The sequence below is a fragment of the Gymnogyps californianus genome, chromosome 17 (assembly GCF_018139145.2).
Source record: "Gymnogyps californianus isolate 813 chromosome 17, ASM1813914v2, whole genome shotgun sequence".
Classification (NCBI taxonomy): Eukaryota; Metazoa; Chordata; class Aves; order Accipitriformes; family Cathartidae; genus Gymnogyps; species Gymnogyps californianus.
Window position 1 is genome coordinate 993,525 of NC_059487.1, and position 14,910 is coordinate 1,008,434.

The following is a 14,910-nucleotide window of genomic DNA, read 5'->3' on the forward strand; positions in this document are numbered from 1 at the left end:
AAAAGTGAGAATATCAATACAGTACCAGTTTTAAGAAGTGAAACATCTTAACAGGCACGACTTCCAGTCACCAGAGCTCCCTCCAAGCAGCAACGCTACTTTTAAGCAGCTTGGTCAGCAGCAGCACTGGCTGTAGCCATCTCTGCTGCTGCTGAAGTCTCCGTGTTTGGGAGAACAAATGGGTCAGCGGTCGGTACCTGTCCCAGTCCCAGTCCCTTGTGAGCATCACCAGCATCTCCCTCGCCTGCTTCTACCCCAAACCTGCACACCGAAGGGTGCCGTGTACATACGGACGAGGGCTGACTTTCAGTGTGTCCTCTTCTCTTACCGTTATCCTTCTGCCTCGTCCTTCCTGATGCTCAGCAAGGGAATTCCTGCACGAACTGCTCAATGTCTACTTCTCTCTCCCTGCTATATTTAAGTTTTTCCTAATTGCCATTTTTATAATGACCTTAATCAGCCTCTATCTCAACTTCTCCCAGCCCTGCATTCTCTTCAACACGGATTAGCGAGTTTCTCAGGACACAGATAATGTAACCGTAGATGTCTAGGAGGAGGCCAGGAGCATACAAAACAAATGTGCTTTCTTAAGCTATGACTCACTAATAAAAATGTAGAACAGAGTAGGCACAAGTGGCGAACCTCGTTACACTTCTTCAGCTACCTCACTAATCCTCCGGCCTGTCCTCTTCCACAAGAGTCTAGTTTTGCTCATTTTCTCTACAACTTGGAAGGAGGCAGTTGCTTGCGTGGAGATAAGGTAATCAAAGCCCAGGGCACTACACGGTAAGCTGGACCTATGTTTTCAAGCAAACCCCTTAGATACTGTGGCAGTTTCAGATGCTTGTTTTAAAAACAATGATTTTACTTACAGAGGTGAACGAATGATACAGTCAGTACAAAACCCCTAAGTGAGTTCTGGTATTATTTAAATTTGACATACTTTCATGTTCCCACATTTTCAGAATTTGACGTGCCACTGGTTGTCATCTTTAGGTTTATTCATTACAGTATGTGGGGCAGGTCAGACGTTTCAGATCCCCTCAAACTCAGGAAGGTATCACCAAATCAATTTTACATTGGCTTCACATTTTTCAAACTTTTCTTCACAATCATGAAAGAGAATTTATTTTTACAATACAGACTTAGATTCTTCTGCACAATCCTGCCACAAGAAGTAAATTTAATTAAATTCAGCAGCCACAAAAGTGCAGAACATATAGGTCCCTCCATGTAATCTTTGAGAGTCATTGCACAATTATGTATAGCTGGAAGTCTTTTCTGAAACTCTTAAAATGCAAATATTCTTACCATCAAACTTTAGTATCTTCAGTATGGAAAATGGTTGCTGAATTCAACTTGGCTTCCTTTTATAATAATTTTATATTAATACCTCTTTGTTCTGTATGTTATCTTTAAAATATTGGTCGAATGTTGCCTCTTGACGGTCTCTCTCTACCCTCTCGCACAACTTTCGTCCATCAGAATTTTTCTGACCCTTAAACATAAGGAGCTGACACAGTTAGCTTCAGAAATGCAGAATGGCACCGTGGACCATGCATTCCGGTAATGACCGTGTGTATCACACAAATGCTGCATACTTTGTTAAAGATTGTAACCTGTGTAGAAATAAGGCACGTCAGCAACTGCTAATGCCACGGGTTAATAGCCGTAACTTTAGGATTTCACATGTTCTTGGAAAGAACAGCTGAGGCTGTGTGTGCTAGCACACAGCACTCCTCGATGCTCCAGGCTGCCATCCAGGCAGCGTTCTGAGCGTGCCTGAACCACAGCATTTGGCTTCGCAAGAGCTGACCGTGCACTTGGGAAGACTTAAGCATTTGTCTTGTGTCTTTCAGGCTTCCGGGGAAAAAAAAAAAAGTCATTTTTTTACTTGAGTACAGTCCTTTTAATGGCAACACATTTCTGCCAAGAGAATTCAACTTCAACTAGGCAAGCTTGCTGAACACTACATTGATGAGTACTGCAGAAAACACGTTCCACAAATTTAACAATGGGAAATTCATACAGGATTTACTGCCAGTACAGATGTCGGTAAATACTTCAACACCAACCTGTGTCTAAATCATTGAAACTAGAGTTAAAAGCACACAACATTTGCAAGCTGTAAACCACCGTTATGAGCCAGTTATTGAAAGGGTTATTATTTGGGGAAGTATGTTACTTCCTGCCCTCTCCAGAGAAATGATGGCTGTGCATTTTACCTTTTGCAGTGCTGGATGCAGATGCTGGTCTGGAGGACCTCTTGCGCTGTCCATTCTCTACAGTTTCCTGTGAAGCGGCAGAATCCTCTGTTCTTGAATTTCTTCTATTTGGAGTTTTAGACTTTTCACAATTCTCTTTTGTCTCATTACTAATAAAGTGGGACAAAATATTTCTGATGAAGTGTAAGAAGAATTATGTTTTTCTATGCAACTCAGACAAGCTGGAGGATGGACCGACACAGGTACCAGTTCCGGACTATTAGCACTGAAGATATGAAATGCTAGAGATACCAGAAGTTTTATCAGATGAAGAATGACCTGAGTAAGCCAGAGTATAGTCCATTTCTATTAAAAATTATCAGAGGATACAGAATTGAGAAGTCCTCAAAGAGAATATTTTCAACATTAGAAGACCAAGAAATTAGATGCATTATAAATTGTCTGCTCTGTTTTCCACAGGTGCCACCATTACTGAAGTCTAGGAAAAGCAAACAAGTTACATTAGAGACTGCTACGATATGGGAATACAGAGTTGAAATTGCAGATGAACATAAGGAGGAATTACGAACTCTTCAGTGAGTATGCCAGCTTCTGTTTTGACTAAAAAGACTCACTCCATTGAGCCAAGTGATTTCTTCACATATTAAAAAGCTTAAAGGTTTATTTAAAACTTTCTTCAAGCTTTAAAGCTTGAAGTTAAAATCTTTTTTTTATAACAGAAAGCTTTTTCTGCTATAAAAAATAATTTTAGGTAGTGTGGAAATCCATGTTTCTTGTCACTGAGACAATAAATGGAGTGCTACATTTTGTAATTAAACTCCTCTTTTATTTTATCACTCTTAACCCTGTAAACTCATCCTGAGGTTTGGGTGTTTTCTCCTCAATGCATTAATGCCAGACAATTTCTGATGACTAAGTGGTCTCTGAGGATTAAGCTAAACTTATCTGCTGTGAATTCAAAGGTAAGTAATTAATCAAATAAATTATTCTGCTGATAACGGACAAGGAGAAAGAAAACTCATTTCATGCCCTTTGGGTGATACTTGCAAGATTTCAAGAAAGGCTGCCTTAATCAGAGAACTGACTGAAAACACACAGAGCAGACCTGTGTGTTACAGAGGTTCCACTACAGTGTCACTGTTCCAGAGGAAGTCCTGCTTTGAGAGGAAAAACTACTACAAATACTTGTAGTTTTAAGTAACAGATATCTGAAATAAAACACAGTTTGTCAATGACAGGAGAGACAAACATTCTCAAGCAAGGAAACAGAGTAGAGGAGAATATGGAAGCACGTGGACTGTCTCAGATACAAAATAAATACTGAAATTTATTTCCCCGTAAGTCAGTATTATGGGCGATCTATAAACCGAATCCCCCAAACAGGTCACAAACTGGTCTTCTGCTAGGTAACCTGGGCAGCTGAAACAACAGCCACCTACTTCAGAGGATACCTGGAGGTAAGCAAACAGGCATCATCAGCGGAAGTTCAGTTATTACAGATAATTTTTACAGACTCTAGTGACTAATCCATAGCTTTGATTGTCTCACAGGAACCAACACATCACTTCTCTCCTTTTATAGGAGGAAATCAAGTTGGCCCAAGTAAAAATATTTCTAGCGCTTTGTAGGTTGCAAGGTTCCTCTAAGGTTTGTACCTTACGGCATTTAACTCCAGGCATTCAGAGCTGACCGCTGTGAGTATCAGCCATCACTAGATTGACAGTTTGCCTGAAAACTTTCCTTCTTTTCCAGTCTTGCTCAAAAAAGCTTCAGTCCAGAAAAATCCAAACAGAAATGCACTTGCGGTAATTCGATGTGCTGAATGAGTTTGGAGAACTCACGCAAGGACACTTCATTTGCAGAATCTGCTCATCTGCCAAGTGTCGCACCCTCAGCCTTTTAGAAAAATTCTGCCCTAAAGAAAACTTGTCGTGAAATTTCAGTTCGTCTTTGATACAACTAGAAAGATCCCAATCCATGTGAAGGTAAATATAGTTAAATATTCAACTCAGTGTCATTCCTGATCTGAGAAATTGTATTGCGTTACCTCCCTTACAAAAAGACGACACTGCCTGATCTCCTGATGAACCAAATGAGTGAACTGCACCTCTTGCCCTGGCTTAGGGGATCACTCCACTGACGAGGGCAGCATCAAAAACCCGGCCAGCTGTGCCAGCACAGTTATCCAAAAACCTTACGAAGGTCTGTCATTACAGCTGCCTAGACTGAGTTTAAGAGCCTGGTGGGTTAGAATCTAACAGAAATAGATCTTGGAAACTGTATTTTCTTCTGACAGAACACAACCATTTGAAATTTGATCTTTTAATTACTGAATGTCTTAATCGGGACAAGATGAAGTTTCTACCTGGCTTTCCTATCAGGTTTCAGCAAAGTGTCAACAAGCAAACACAGAGGAAACCTGGAGAAAACAGTCACGAAGGCAGAAGAAGAACAAACTTTAGAAAGACTTACTTTCAGAAAACAAAAATTCACATGACAGCTAAGCTGCAGGCTTTGGGGGTTTTAGTTTTGATTTGTTTTCAGAAAATATTGAACAGTGGAACCATCAAGACCCTTCCAGGACATGAAACACTCAGGCCCGAAGGGATAAGAGGAAACACTGCCCAAAGCACGGAGAGAGACGTGGGAAAAAGTGACCTTACATTCTGCATTTCAGCAATGTTTTGAAACATTCAACTAGCCCAATTTCTTAGCAGGACAGAAAGGGTATGGACAAGAAAATGAAAAGCAGTAGCAGAAGTTGTGCAATTGAAGCAAAGAGAAAGGGACTTCCTCCCATGAAAGCTATATCTATTCTGAATCTACACAAACTATCTCCTTACCTTTGACCAGCAACTACTGGAGCATTTGTTTCAAGTTCTACAAGAGAAAAAGATAATTTTAAAGTCTGCTGTAGAAGTACATACCCGCTGACAAGGCATGACTATCTCACATTTTTCTCATTATGTATTAGGTCTGAAGAATAAACTTCTCGCATCTATCGTTTCTCTCAAAGCAAAGCAAGCCAACATATCAAACAAAGCACCACATCAGCCAAGTGCTCGTTCTGATTATGGCCTGCACCAGCTAAAACAGAGAAAAGTTAAACGGAACTCTGCAGAAGAAAACTGTAGAGAAACTTCCTGACAAGGCCTGCAGTCCTCTCCCTTTTTTAACTTCCATTTTAGACAGTTTATTACTTCTAAAACTTCTGGGTTTTACTGGTTTTAAACCTTAAAAATACTAATCTGGATCTATTATGCATGTAAAATTTTGCCTTAAGCCAACCACCTCTCACAACAATATCTTCCAGTGCAAAGGAAGACAATTTTCTGAAGCCCAATTATACTTCTACTGAATTGGAAAAAATCTCTCAGGAGATGATGTAAAGAGAAGTCTGACCTGCCTTCTTTCTCTCGTAGTGATTTTGTACATACAGATCAGGTTTCCTTTTGAGTCTTCACCACAATAAACAGCTCTCCTTTTCATCATATAAGATTTCTAATCTTTTTACTGTCCATCTTTTAATTCTTCCCATATCTACCAGATCCTTTGAGAGGGAGTATCTATACCTAAACACAGCACCCCTCGTGAGAAACTGCCACTGGTTTAGGGATTACCATTACCATGTAATGTATTAACTCACTGTTTGTTTGTCATATTGCCTATAGCATTCTCCATCTTAGCCTTAAACACCCTACAATCTTTGGGATGGTGGTGCACAAAACTGGCTTTGCCTTTAAGATCAATTTAGTACCCAAAGTTTGCTAGAGTGTGCACAAGGAATAAAGGTGTAAAAAAAAGTAACAAAACAGATAATAATCTGTCCCCTTATGGTAAATACCCCTTACATTTTGTATTGTTGGAACATCAGACTCTTCAGTGTAAGTATATATAGCACCATCTGGGAAAAACAGACGTCTTGGTAACAAAAGAAAAATAGACTAAGCAACATAAGGAAGGAGTTACTTTTCTTCCTACCCCAAATTTGAACAGGGAGAATATCCAATAGCAAAAATCGTAACGTCAGTGCTTCCCCCCCAGCAGGAACTCCCCAATACAGCCACGTCAGCACCGGGGCAACAAGTCAGATGTGAATCGACAGGGTGCATGAACGTCTTTGTTTAAGTGGAAGTTCAAAGAAAGCAATTTAGCACAATTTTTACTTTCTGAAAGCTCTACTTCTAATCATATTACAGACGGCAAATTGATGGAGAGCGGCACTTCCCATGTGCAAGTCCACGTCTATCCATTTTCCCTACTCATCCTGGAAATTACTTTTTTAAAACACCACAGAACTGATGGTGAATCATTATGATAATAGATGGCAACAACAAAAAGTCATCTGCCAGGGCTTCATCCTTGAAACACTGCTGAGGGTTCATTAAAAGCTGAACAGAAAAAAGAAGGATTACAACTCTAAAACTTACGTTCCCAGCATGGCTTTTGAAAATATTTTCAGAAGTGTCCCATATAAAAGAAAAACTCCTATTTGCTCTTAACAAATCTTCAAAACTCAAACACAACGTATCACTACAAATCCAGTCCCTCCAGCTTATGACTGAATATCTCAAAACTGCCTTGGTGATTTTTTCATTTGTTTACTTGATCCCACACTGAATCTCCAACAAGGCTTTGGAGACTTCTAAAGCACAATGTATCTAACAAAGAAAAGCAATCCCAAAAGCACAAATAACCGCCCCCCCAACCCCCAACCTACCAACTATATTAGTGACCATTAAATATGCATTATAATAAATGCATTTTCAGTTACAAACATAAAGAGTTTAGTTCGCCTATATTCTGCTTTTCCAAAGTAAGATTTACCTGTTCTTTGAACAGTACTTTCTGATGTTGCAACTGAACTTTTTTTCTGTGTTAAATGTTGAGAGGATGCTAGAATAAAAGTGGAGGGAAAAAGCATTATTTTCAAAGGGAGTCACAAGAATTTTCTGTTGTGCGATCGGGCTGCTTTTACAAAATGCTGTATCTTCCAGCTTACTGCATTTTTTTCATTTACAGATGTAATTTTTTTAACCTACCTTCTACTTTCCCCCCACCACACACACCTCCCCAGTTTAAAAAAAAACTCTGGCAAAACTATCCCTAGCAAGTTTTCTTGAACTAGAATAAGTGATGAAATTAAGTATCATGAAACACATTTTTAAAGGTAAGTTTTTCACCAGACTGAGAAATTAAAGTAAGTCCTACAAATTAAAGAGTTTAGTCTCTCAGTTTAATGCTCATTTCAACAGAAGTTCTGGGGGAAAATAGCATCTTTGTTAATGAATCAATGCCCTCACTCTTTCAATTAAATTGCAAGAGTGCAAAATATGCTCCAGAGGCTCCCTTGAAGTCCTTTGGCAATAAGATGATGTGACTTAACATTTGTTAGGTTGCCAAGTTAAAAAATAAGATGGAAAAACAATTCTTGTTGGGCTAATGCTTTCTAGTCTTCTCTTGTATGTGCTAATGAACCTATGAAGAACATGAAGACAAAAAGTTAAACTTTCCTCTTTAAATAAAGAATATCCACTTCCATTTTTCTCCTAACAAACCAGAATTCCTTCTGTGAAGCTCAAAGTAAACATCTCCATTTTCTAGTGGCATACAGCTATGACATACATCTAACGGCCACAGGGAAAGTCAGATTCAAGCTGAAGCTCTCAGTTCCACTGACTTCTGTGGATTTTATCTTCCATGATTTTATCTTCTGTGTCTAAATTCATGACGTAAAGCAAAATGGATATTCAGACAGTTTACTTCAAGAGTGATGGTTTATTTCCACATCATTTTCAGTAGATTAAAAACGGCATCAAGAAATAGCAGCAATGTCATAAACAAAGTCTGTCAGATGCTCAAAATAGTAAAGGAGAAAACAGTTCAGATGTGAAGGTATTTTATGTTTTTGAATTGGGTGCAATTCACTTATAATCACTTTTTCAGGTATTTCTCTGAAATGAGCATTTTAATTTTAGACATAAGCAGTTTTGGTGGGTTTTTTTCTTCTGGAGGTTATTCAGCTATTTCCCTAGAGGGTTAAGGTTATTCAAAGAGGGAACTAGTATTATTAGGATTAACTCAAAATATCGTAATTCAGTCAATAAATTGAAATCAGTTATAAAAGTAAAAAGTCTCTGGTAAACTGAAGCAGAATACCAGTATATCTACCAGTATAAAAGGCACCGTAAGTATTACTTTTGCCATTACTGATACATCCACTTTTTCTCCCCACTTCTAACAGTTACGTGAAGTCACTCCTCTGTTATTGCATCATATGTTCATGACAAATACCCCATTTAAGCAGTAAACGGAAACTGAAATAAAACATCTGAAACATGAATCTCAGTGAAATACAAGCCTGTGTATCCCTCAGATATTAGAAACAAAAAAGCAGTTGTCAGCCTTGGCTACAGTGTCTAAATTTTATTATGTTCATGGAAAAAAGCACCTAGGAAGTTTACAAAAGCGATCTCATTTCTTCCATTTACACAGGGTAGCACCGGACTTACCTGCACTTTGTAGCAGTTCCTGATGTGCTCCTGCTTTTTCCTCCGCCACACCAACCCCAGTTTGCTCGGCTGGTAAGCCGCCGTGGTTACTACTATTAGTGCTTGGTGCTGCAGGTGCGGAGTCTGGGACTGCGGGAGCGGTTACAACCGACAGTACGCTGGTAGGAGGAGTGCTTGTTGATACGCTTGGAGACGCGGAGGCAGGAGCAGCAGCTGCAGTGCTGACACTCGAACTGCCAGGCCCAGAAGTGCTCTGTTTTGTAAGACTGGGTGCTGGAGGTGTCACAGTTTTATTATCTAGTTCTGCTGGTGATTGCTCTGTTCCCAAACTATTTGGGACCGACGTTTCTAGTCCCTGACCTTCTGCTTCTCCATCCAAAGCATATTGCTCTTCCCCTTTCTCAAGGGAGCCAGTGACTTTCTTGCACGCTTTAGTCAGCAAGAGTTGGCCAATCTTGTCTACTTTTCCCTTTCCCTTACTCGATGAAACAGGACTGCGTCTGTTCCCAGATCCTGGACTACTCGTAAGAAGAGGTGAAACAACAGGTCCAGACTGCGTTGCTGTAACAGAGCACTGGTCACTCGACCCACCACTTTGAGAAGCAGTCTCCTCTGGGCTGAAGTCTTTGACTTGCTGAGCAGGAAGATGTGAAGGAACACCGGAAGAAGTTGTAGCGGGAGAAGACAGCTGAATGGGAGGTGCCAAGGGATTAAGAACCAGTGGCCTGCTGGTGGGAATACTAGAAACAGGACTGCTGGATGACGTGCTGGGAGGAGCGGGCCCGGAGGAGAACTTTATATTCTGTGGTATATGCAAAGGACCAACGACCGCGACCGACTGAGGCATTAGACTAGAGTTAGAAGTCATTGGCGCTGCTGGAATTGTACTTGATTGAGAGCCCTTCATAACCTGAATTATTGACGATGAGTTTATAAAAACAGGTGTAATAAACTGTGGCCGGGCGTTAGACTGAACTGCTGACTGTCCCTCAGAAACCATAACTTTGTTCCCTACGTTGGGCATTGTGACAACAGTCGACACTAATGCAGGTTGCAAGTGAGATGGCAACGGTGCTGATGTATTAGCAGAAGACGTAATAGGGTTTGAAGTTACAAAAACTGTTATCTGGTTGGGGGGTAAAGGACCTGAAATAGAAGAAGAGCTGACAGGCCTTTGCATTACTGGAGGAACACTCTGTGCAACGTTTGAGTTTATTTCTCCCAGTTCCTGGTGCCCTGGATTTGAACAGGGCTCATTATTTTGAGGCAAGCTAAGTGAACTAGATGGCTCCTTGCTCGAGGATGAATCTTGCAGTGGAGGAATGACAGCTATCTTCTTTAGCTCCTCACCAGTGGTGACTATTGGTGCCATTTCAAGACCAGTCAGCCCAGGGGGCTTAATGGTTACGTTAGGAGCTCCAGAATTATCAAGAAGTTGACTTAAAGAAGTTGGTGCCTCCCTCATAGCTGGAGATACCATGGTTTTACTTTCCTCCAAGACTGGAAGCTTACTGGTGTCTAAGGCTTGCCCGTCTTTTTTCGGCTGTTCTTCTGGAACCAACATTTTCATTTCTGGAGTAGGGATACCTTTCAGTTCAATACTGGGCTGGTCTTTGTTACCTTGGACACCTTGTGCACTTTGACACTCGTTACCTTGAGGCACACTAAGACTCTCTTTATTGTCTTCAGGAATGCCAGTCATAGCAGGTACAGAAATCGTGGGATTCTGATTACTTAGCATGTTATTATTTTGAAAACTTGTAGTCACAGGTGTTGGCAAAGAAGAGGGACCAGCCATCATATTTCTTTGTAATTCCATGTTCTGCAAGAGAGATGGATTCTGCTGAGTTGTCAATGATAATTTAGCTGCTTTTGAATTCTGCCTGCCAGGGCTTGGTGTAGTTTTCCTACTGGATCCAGGACTGGACCTTCGACTATTGCTTGGACTTGCTCTCTTTGTTCCTCCAGCATTGGTTTGTTTTCCTGAATTAATGACCACGCCTTCCAATTTGTGTGACTGTGGAGCAGCAAAACTAGACTGATTGTTAATTGTGAGATTTGATGGGGCTTGTCCAATGGCCTTCAAAGTCGTGGGATTAAGACCCTGCTGATCAAATCCTCTATTGAGATTAGGCCTGGGAGGTAAAGGAATATTAATTTGGGGAGGGAACAGACCAGCTATAGAAGCATTGAGTCTCTCTGGAGACAAGCTAATTTCTGATGGTTCTGTGCTAGGTGGACGGTTATTAGGAGTCTGAGGATAGTATGGCCTTGGGCTTGCTCTGTTTGGGGTTTTAGGCCTTGAAGTTTGTGATGGGGTGGCAACATTTGGAAAATGGTGTGTAAGAGCGCTAGGCAGAGAATTAGACTGCTGCTGGGGACTTGCACCTTGGGCAGTTGAAAGTGGGGATGGTCCAGGTTTGGGTCCCGTCATCATTAATTGGTTCTGTGAAACTACTAAATGAGATGTCAAATTATTCTGAGCTCCTGATGCTGGGGGGCCTTCAGCTCCACCTCCTTCTGGAAGGGAGGATACTGATGAAACCTCTCCAAGGGGCGAGCTGGAAGGATTCTGTACATTATCTTGATAAACCATTTTTCTTGCATTATTTCCCAGAGGAGGATTGCCTGGCAGGGAAATTCTTTGTTTATCAGGAGACGGAGGCACTGATCCAGGACCTTGGAGGTTAACCATTACCGGCATGTTACCACTCTGCTGCATCGGCATTCGTTGAGCATCTGGATTCAGAGGCCCTCTAGGTGGGTGAACTCCTTGTGGTACAGGAAGCCTGACTGATTTGGGATCCTGCTGCATCATAAGCATCATCATCATCTGCTGCTGCTGCTGCTGCGGTGTTTGTGGTGGTGCCTGGGCTTGCTGCGGTGGTGGCTGTGGCTGCTGCTGCTGCTGCGGCTGCGGCTGCTGCGTATGTGGCATGAGTTGAGGTGGCATCTGCTGAAGTGGTCGTTGTTCCACTGGCTGAGATGGATAACCTAAGATGACAAGATGACACATTCATTAAAACCAAACAAAGATCAGAGAAAGCAGAATTTCTGTAACGAACAGGATCAGCTAGAAAGTATAGCCAGGAGCCTGTTTATCTTATGCAAGAGCCACATTAATCAAACGGACTTTACAAATAAGGACAAAGATTTTACTTAATTCTTAAAAATATTTTTACTTAATGTATGAATGACTTGCATGACATTTAATTGGAGATCTCTTAGTGTATCATATCAGCTACTAGCTATTACTCCAGATTCATGCCACCTGAAAAGTCTCTGCAACTGTCCATGGGCTTGCTTTCACTTACAAATGCAGAGTGGGACTTTCACTAATTAATACTCCTTAAAACAAACTTAAGAGTTTGCCAGGCCCTGTGGGACATGGACTAGCATACCTGCTACAGATCTGACATTTTCTAGTGTACAAAGTAGAATTTGCCATGTATTATTTGGCCAAAAACAGTGCTAAGAACCACCCGTCTGGCTTGTAACATAAATTCCTTTGCGGACTTTGGATTTAATCCTCCCTACATGCAAAGGATAATTCCAACTGCAACCTCTACTTCTTAATTCTAAAAAAATCAGCTATTGGTTAATGCTAAATTTTTAAGGCAGTAGTCTGTGCTACAGCTAGAAATACAGATTTTTTAATCAATTATGTTATTGCTGAATAACTCTACAGTATTCAATATGATACCTGCAGGATGATACATGAGAATGTGGCCACCTCTTCATTTTGAGCTAATTCAAAGAAAACACTTAAACAATGGTACCAATTAGTTACTAGGAAAAAAAAGCTTTGGACTTCAATGTGTGATAACACAAATAAAATAGAACTGTCACAAAGATCAGTTAAAAACTCTCCTATAGTTATTATATTCAGATAATACAAAGAAAAATCCTACTACCTGGTGGCCTACTTGCAAAATCTGAAAGTTTAGGGCCTGAATTATCTAAATTCATTCCTTGTTCTCCAGGCATCGACGACTGATCGCTCTCCTCGAGGCCAGCTGGACGTGGTTCTGAAGAACTGAAAGAAAAATAACTGCAATTAAGATCCAGCCCTCACATCAGTGTTTCACTTCTGCTACCATAACTAAGTACTCAAGTAATTAATTCCTAACACTTTCACAGACCTGCAAGTAACTCACCAAAATGCACCACTACCTCTGGTGTAACACGACAAACTTGAATGCAGAGTCCAGGTCTGCTGACAGTCACTCCTGTGCCTTAAAATACTACCGAAAAGGAAACAAGTTGCCTGGTGCTCTATTGATCTTCAACATTTCTTTCCTTTGTTTCTACCTTGAATCTGAGCTTTATAACTAAGAGAATGCCAACGGATATTCCAAATGAGATATATATATTTATATATATATTTAAACTAAATAGGCTTCCCTCTAATACTGCTGTGACATCTGTACAGATAAATAAGTATCAAGGGTAGATGCATAGAAATTTATTTTAATGGTGGCACCATTTCGTCCAGTATCGTACCCAGAAGTGACTAGCTCAGGGAATCAGAGATCTCTGTTAACATCACAGCAAAAACGCACTGACGTATCAGACATTATAAGCCACCCGCCGGAGCACAGACCTTTGTGGGATACTGAGGCTCTGTCAGTGATCACAGAATCATAGCATGGTTTGGGTTGGAAGGGACCTTCAAAGACCATCTAGTTCCAACCCCCCTGCCATGGACAGGGACACCTTCCACTAGACCAGGTTGCTCAAAGCCCCATCCAACCTGGCCTTGAACACTTCCAGGGAGGGGGCGTCCACAACCTCTCTCAGCAACCTGTTCCAGTGTCTTACCACCCTCACAGTAAAGAATTTCTTCCTAATATCTAATCTAAATCTACCCTCTTTCAGTTTAAAACCGTCACCCCTCATCCTATCACTACACTCCCTGATAAAGAGTCCCTTCTCCATCTTTCCTGTAGGCCCCCTTTAAGTACTGGAAGGCCGCTACAAGGTCTCCCCGGAGCCTTCTCTTCTCCAGGCTGAACAACCCCAACTCTCTCAGCCTGTCCTCACAGGAGAGGTGCTCCAGCCCTCTGACCATCTTCGTGGCCTCCTCTGGACCTGCTCGAGCAGGTCCATGTCTTTCTTACACTGGGGGCCCCAGAGCTGGACGCAGTACTGCTGGGGGGGGGGGCGGTGTCTCACGAGAGTGGGCAGAGGGGAAGAATCCCCTCCCTTGACCTGCTGGCCATGCTGCCTGTGATGCCACCCAGGATACGGTTGGCTTTCTGGGCTGCGAGTGCACATTGCCGGCTCATGTCCAGTTTTTCATCCACCAGTACCCCCAAGTCCTTCTCCAGGGGTGCCTGATGCTCCAGGACACTCTCTAGGACAATTTAAAATTGTTCAGATTCAAAGCCCGATACTTCCACTGAATCAAGACAGCTTTTGCAGACTTAGAAAAAAACAAGTTTCCATAGCTATCAATATATGCGGTCAGAGGATGTAAGATAAAGAGGGATGAAGAGTAAAAGACCTTAACTGCTTATTGGCTTCATGAATATATGAAGGCTGTAGGGAGATCTACATAATAAAAGTTCTGAGTTAAAATTAAAGACATCAAAATAAGCCCACTGGCAACAAAGAGAGGCAGAATCATGCAGAAATGCCAAGGACAAAAGAAATTTTCAGCAAAATAAGAATCTGAAGTACACAAAGGTAGAGAGATCTATCTCATTTAATTTTACTTGAGAGTAACAGTTTCTGGCATCTGTACAGCTGACATGGAGAGACCCAGGCCTGTCCTAATGTCCTATTAACTACCTAACCAACGTTCAAAAAGCAGTGTGCGACTTGAAAGTCCCTGAACTTTCGTGGGTCAAAACTGGGGAGAACATAAACCAAGAGAGAAGAAAGGTAAGAAATGGGACAAACACAGAACTGTTCCAAGCACTGCTGCTGAGTGGGCAAGTATTGCCAAGGAAAGTATCTGGAGTTAAACCTTTTGTCTAATCCAGCACACCACCAATTTTTGTGATGCAGTTGTTGTAGGCTTACATGTCTCCACCAATAAATTTGATGAAAACTGGCAAAATGCATACACATGCCCCAGAAGCATTACATTAGCAGCCACAAATGAACAAGAATTCCAGCAACAAAATCACCCAGAGGAGCTGCAGCCTTTGATGTAGGTGCCAGCAACA

At 41.4% G+C, this 14,910-nt stretch overlaps 1 protein-coding gene and 1 long non-coding RNA gene across 5 annotated transcripts in view; one reads left to right on the forward strand and one right to left on the reverse strand.

Moving 5' to 3' along the window:
* Window positions 1–2,125: 2,125 nt before the first annotated feature.
* Window positions 2,126–14,910, reverse strand: part of NCOA6 (nuclear receptor coactivator 6) — a 44,003-nt gene continuing 31,218 nt past the window's right edge. For both annotated transcript variants that reach the window (XM_050907408.1, XM_050907407.1), the window contains 5 exons: window positions 12,652–12,773; window positions 8,738–11,731; window positions 7,053–7,121; window positions 5,069–5,105; window positions 2,126–2,374 (listed from right to left, as the gene is read on the reverse strand). In XM_050907408.1, coding sequence (XP_050763365.1) covers window positions 2,182–2,374; window positions 5,069–5,105; window positions 7,053–7,121; window positions 8,738–11,731; window positions 12,652–12,773 — 3,415 coding nt within the window. In that variant the 3' untranslated portion in view covers window positions 2,126–2,181. The remainder of the gene's footprint in view (window positions 2,375–5,068; window positions 5,106–7,052; window positions 7,122–8,737; window positions 11,732–12,651; window positions 12,774–14,910) is intronic.
* On the forward strand, window positions 2,370–13,026 carry LOC127023336 (uncharacterized). Of its 3 annotated transcripts, none has more exons than XR_007767425.1 (5): window positions 2,370–2,547; window positions 2,685–2,800; window positions 3,978–4,210; window positions 8,721–11,497; window positions 12,721–13,026. It is a non-coding gene; the product is annotated as an uncharacterized LOC127023336 (long non-coding RNA). The 3 variants fall into 3 exon arrangements; XR_007767424.1 differs by lacking the exon at window positions 3,978–4,210 and having other exon boundaries at window positions 8,721–10,444; window positions 11,355–11,497; XR_007767423.1 differs by lacking the exon at window positions 3,978–4,210 and having other exon boundaries at window positions 8,721–8,809; window positions 11,355–11,497.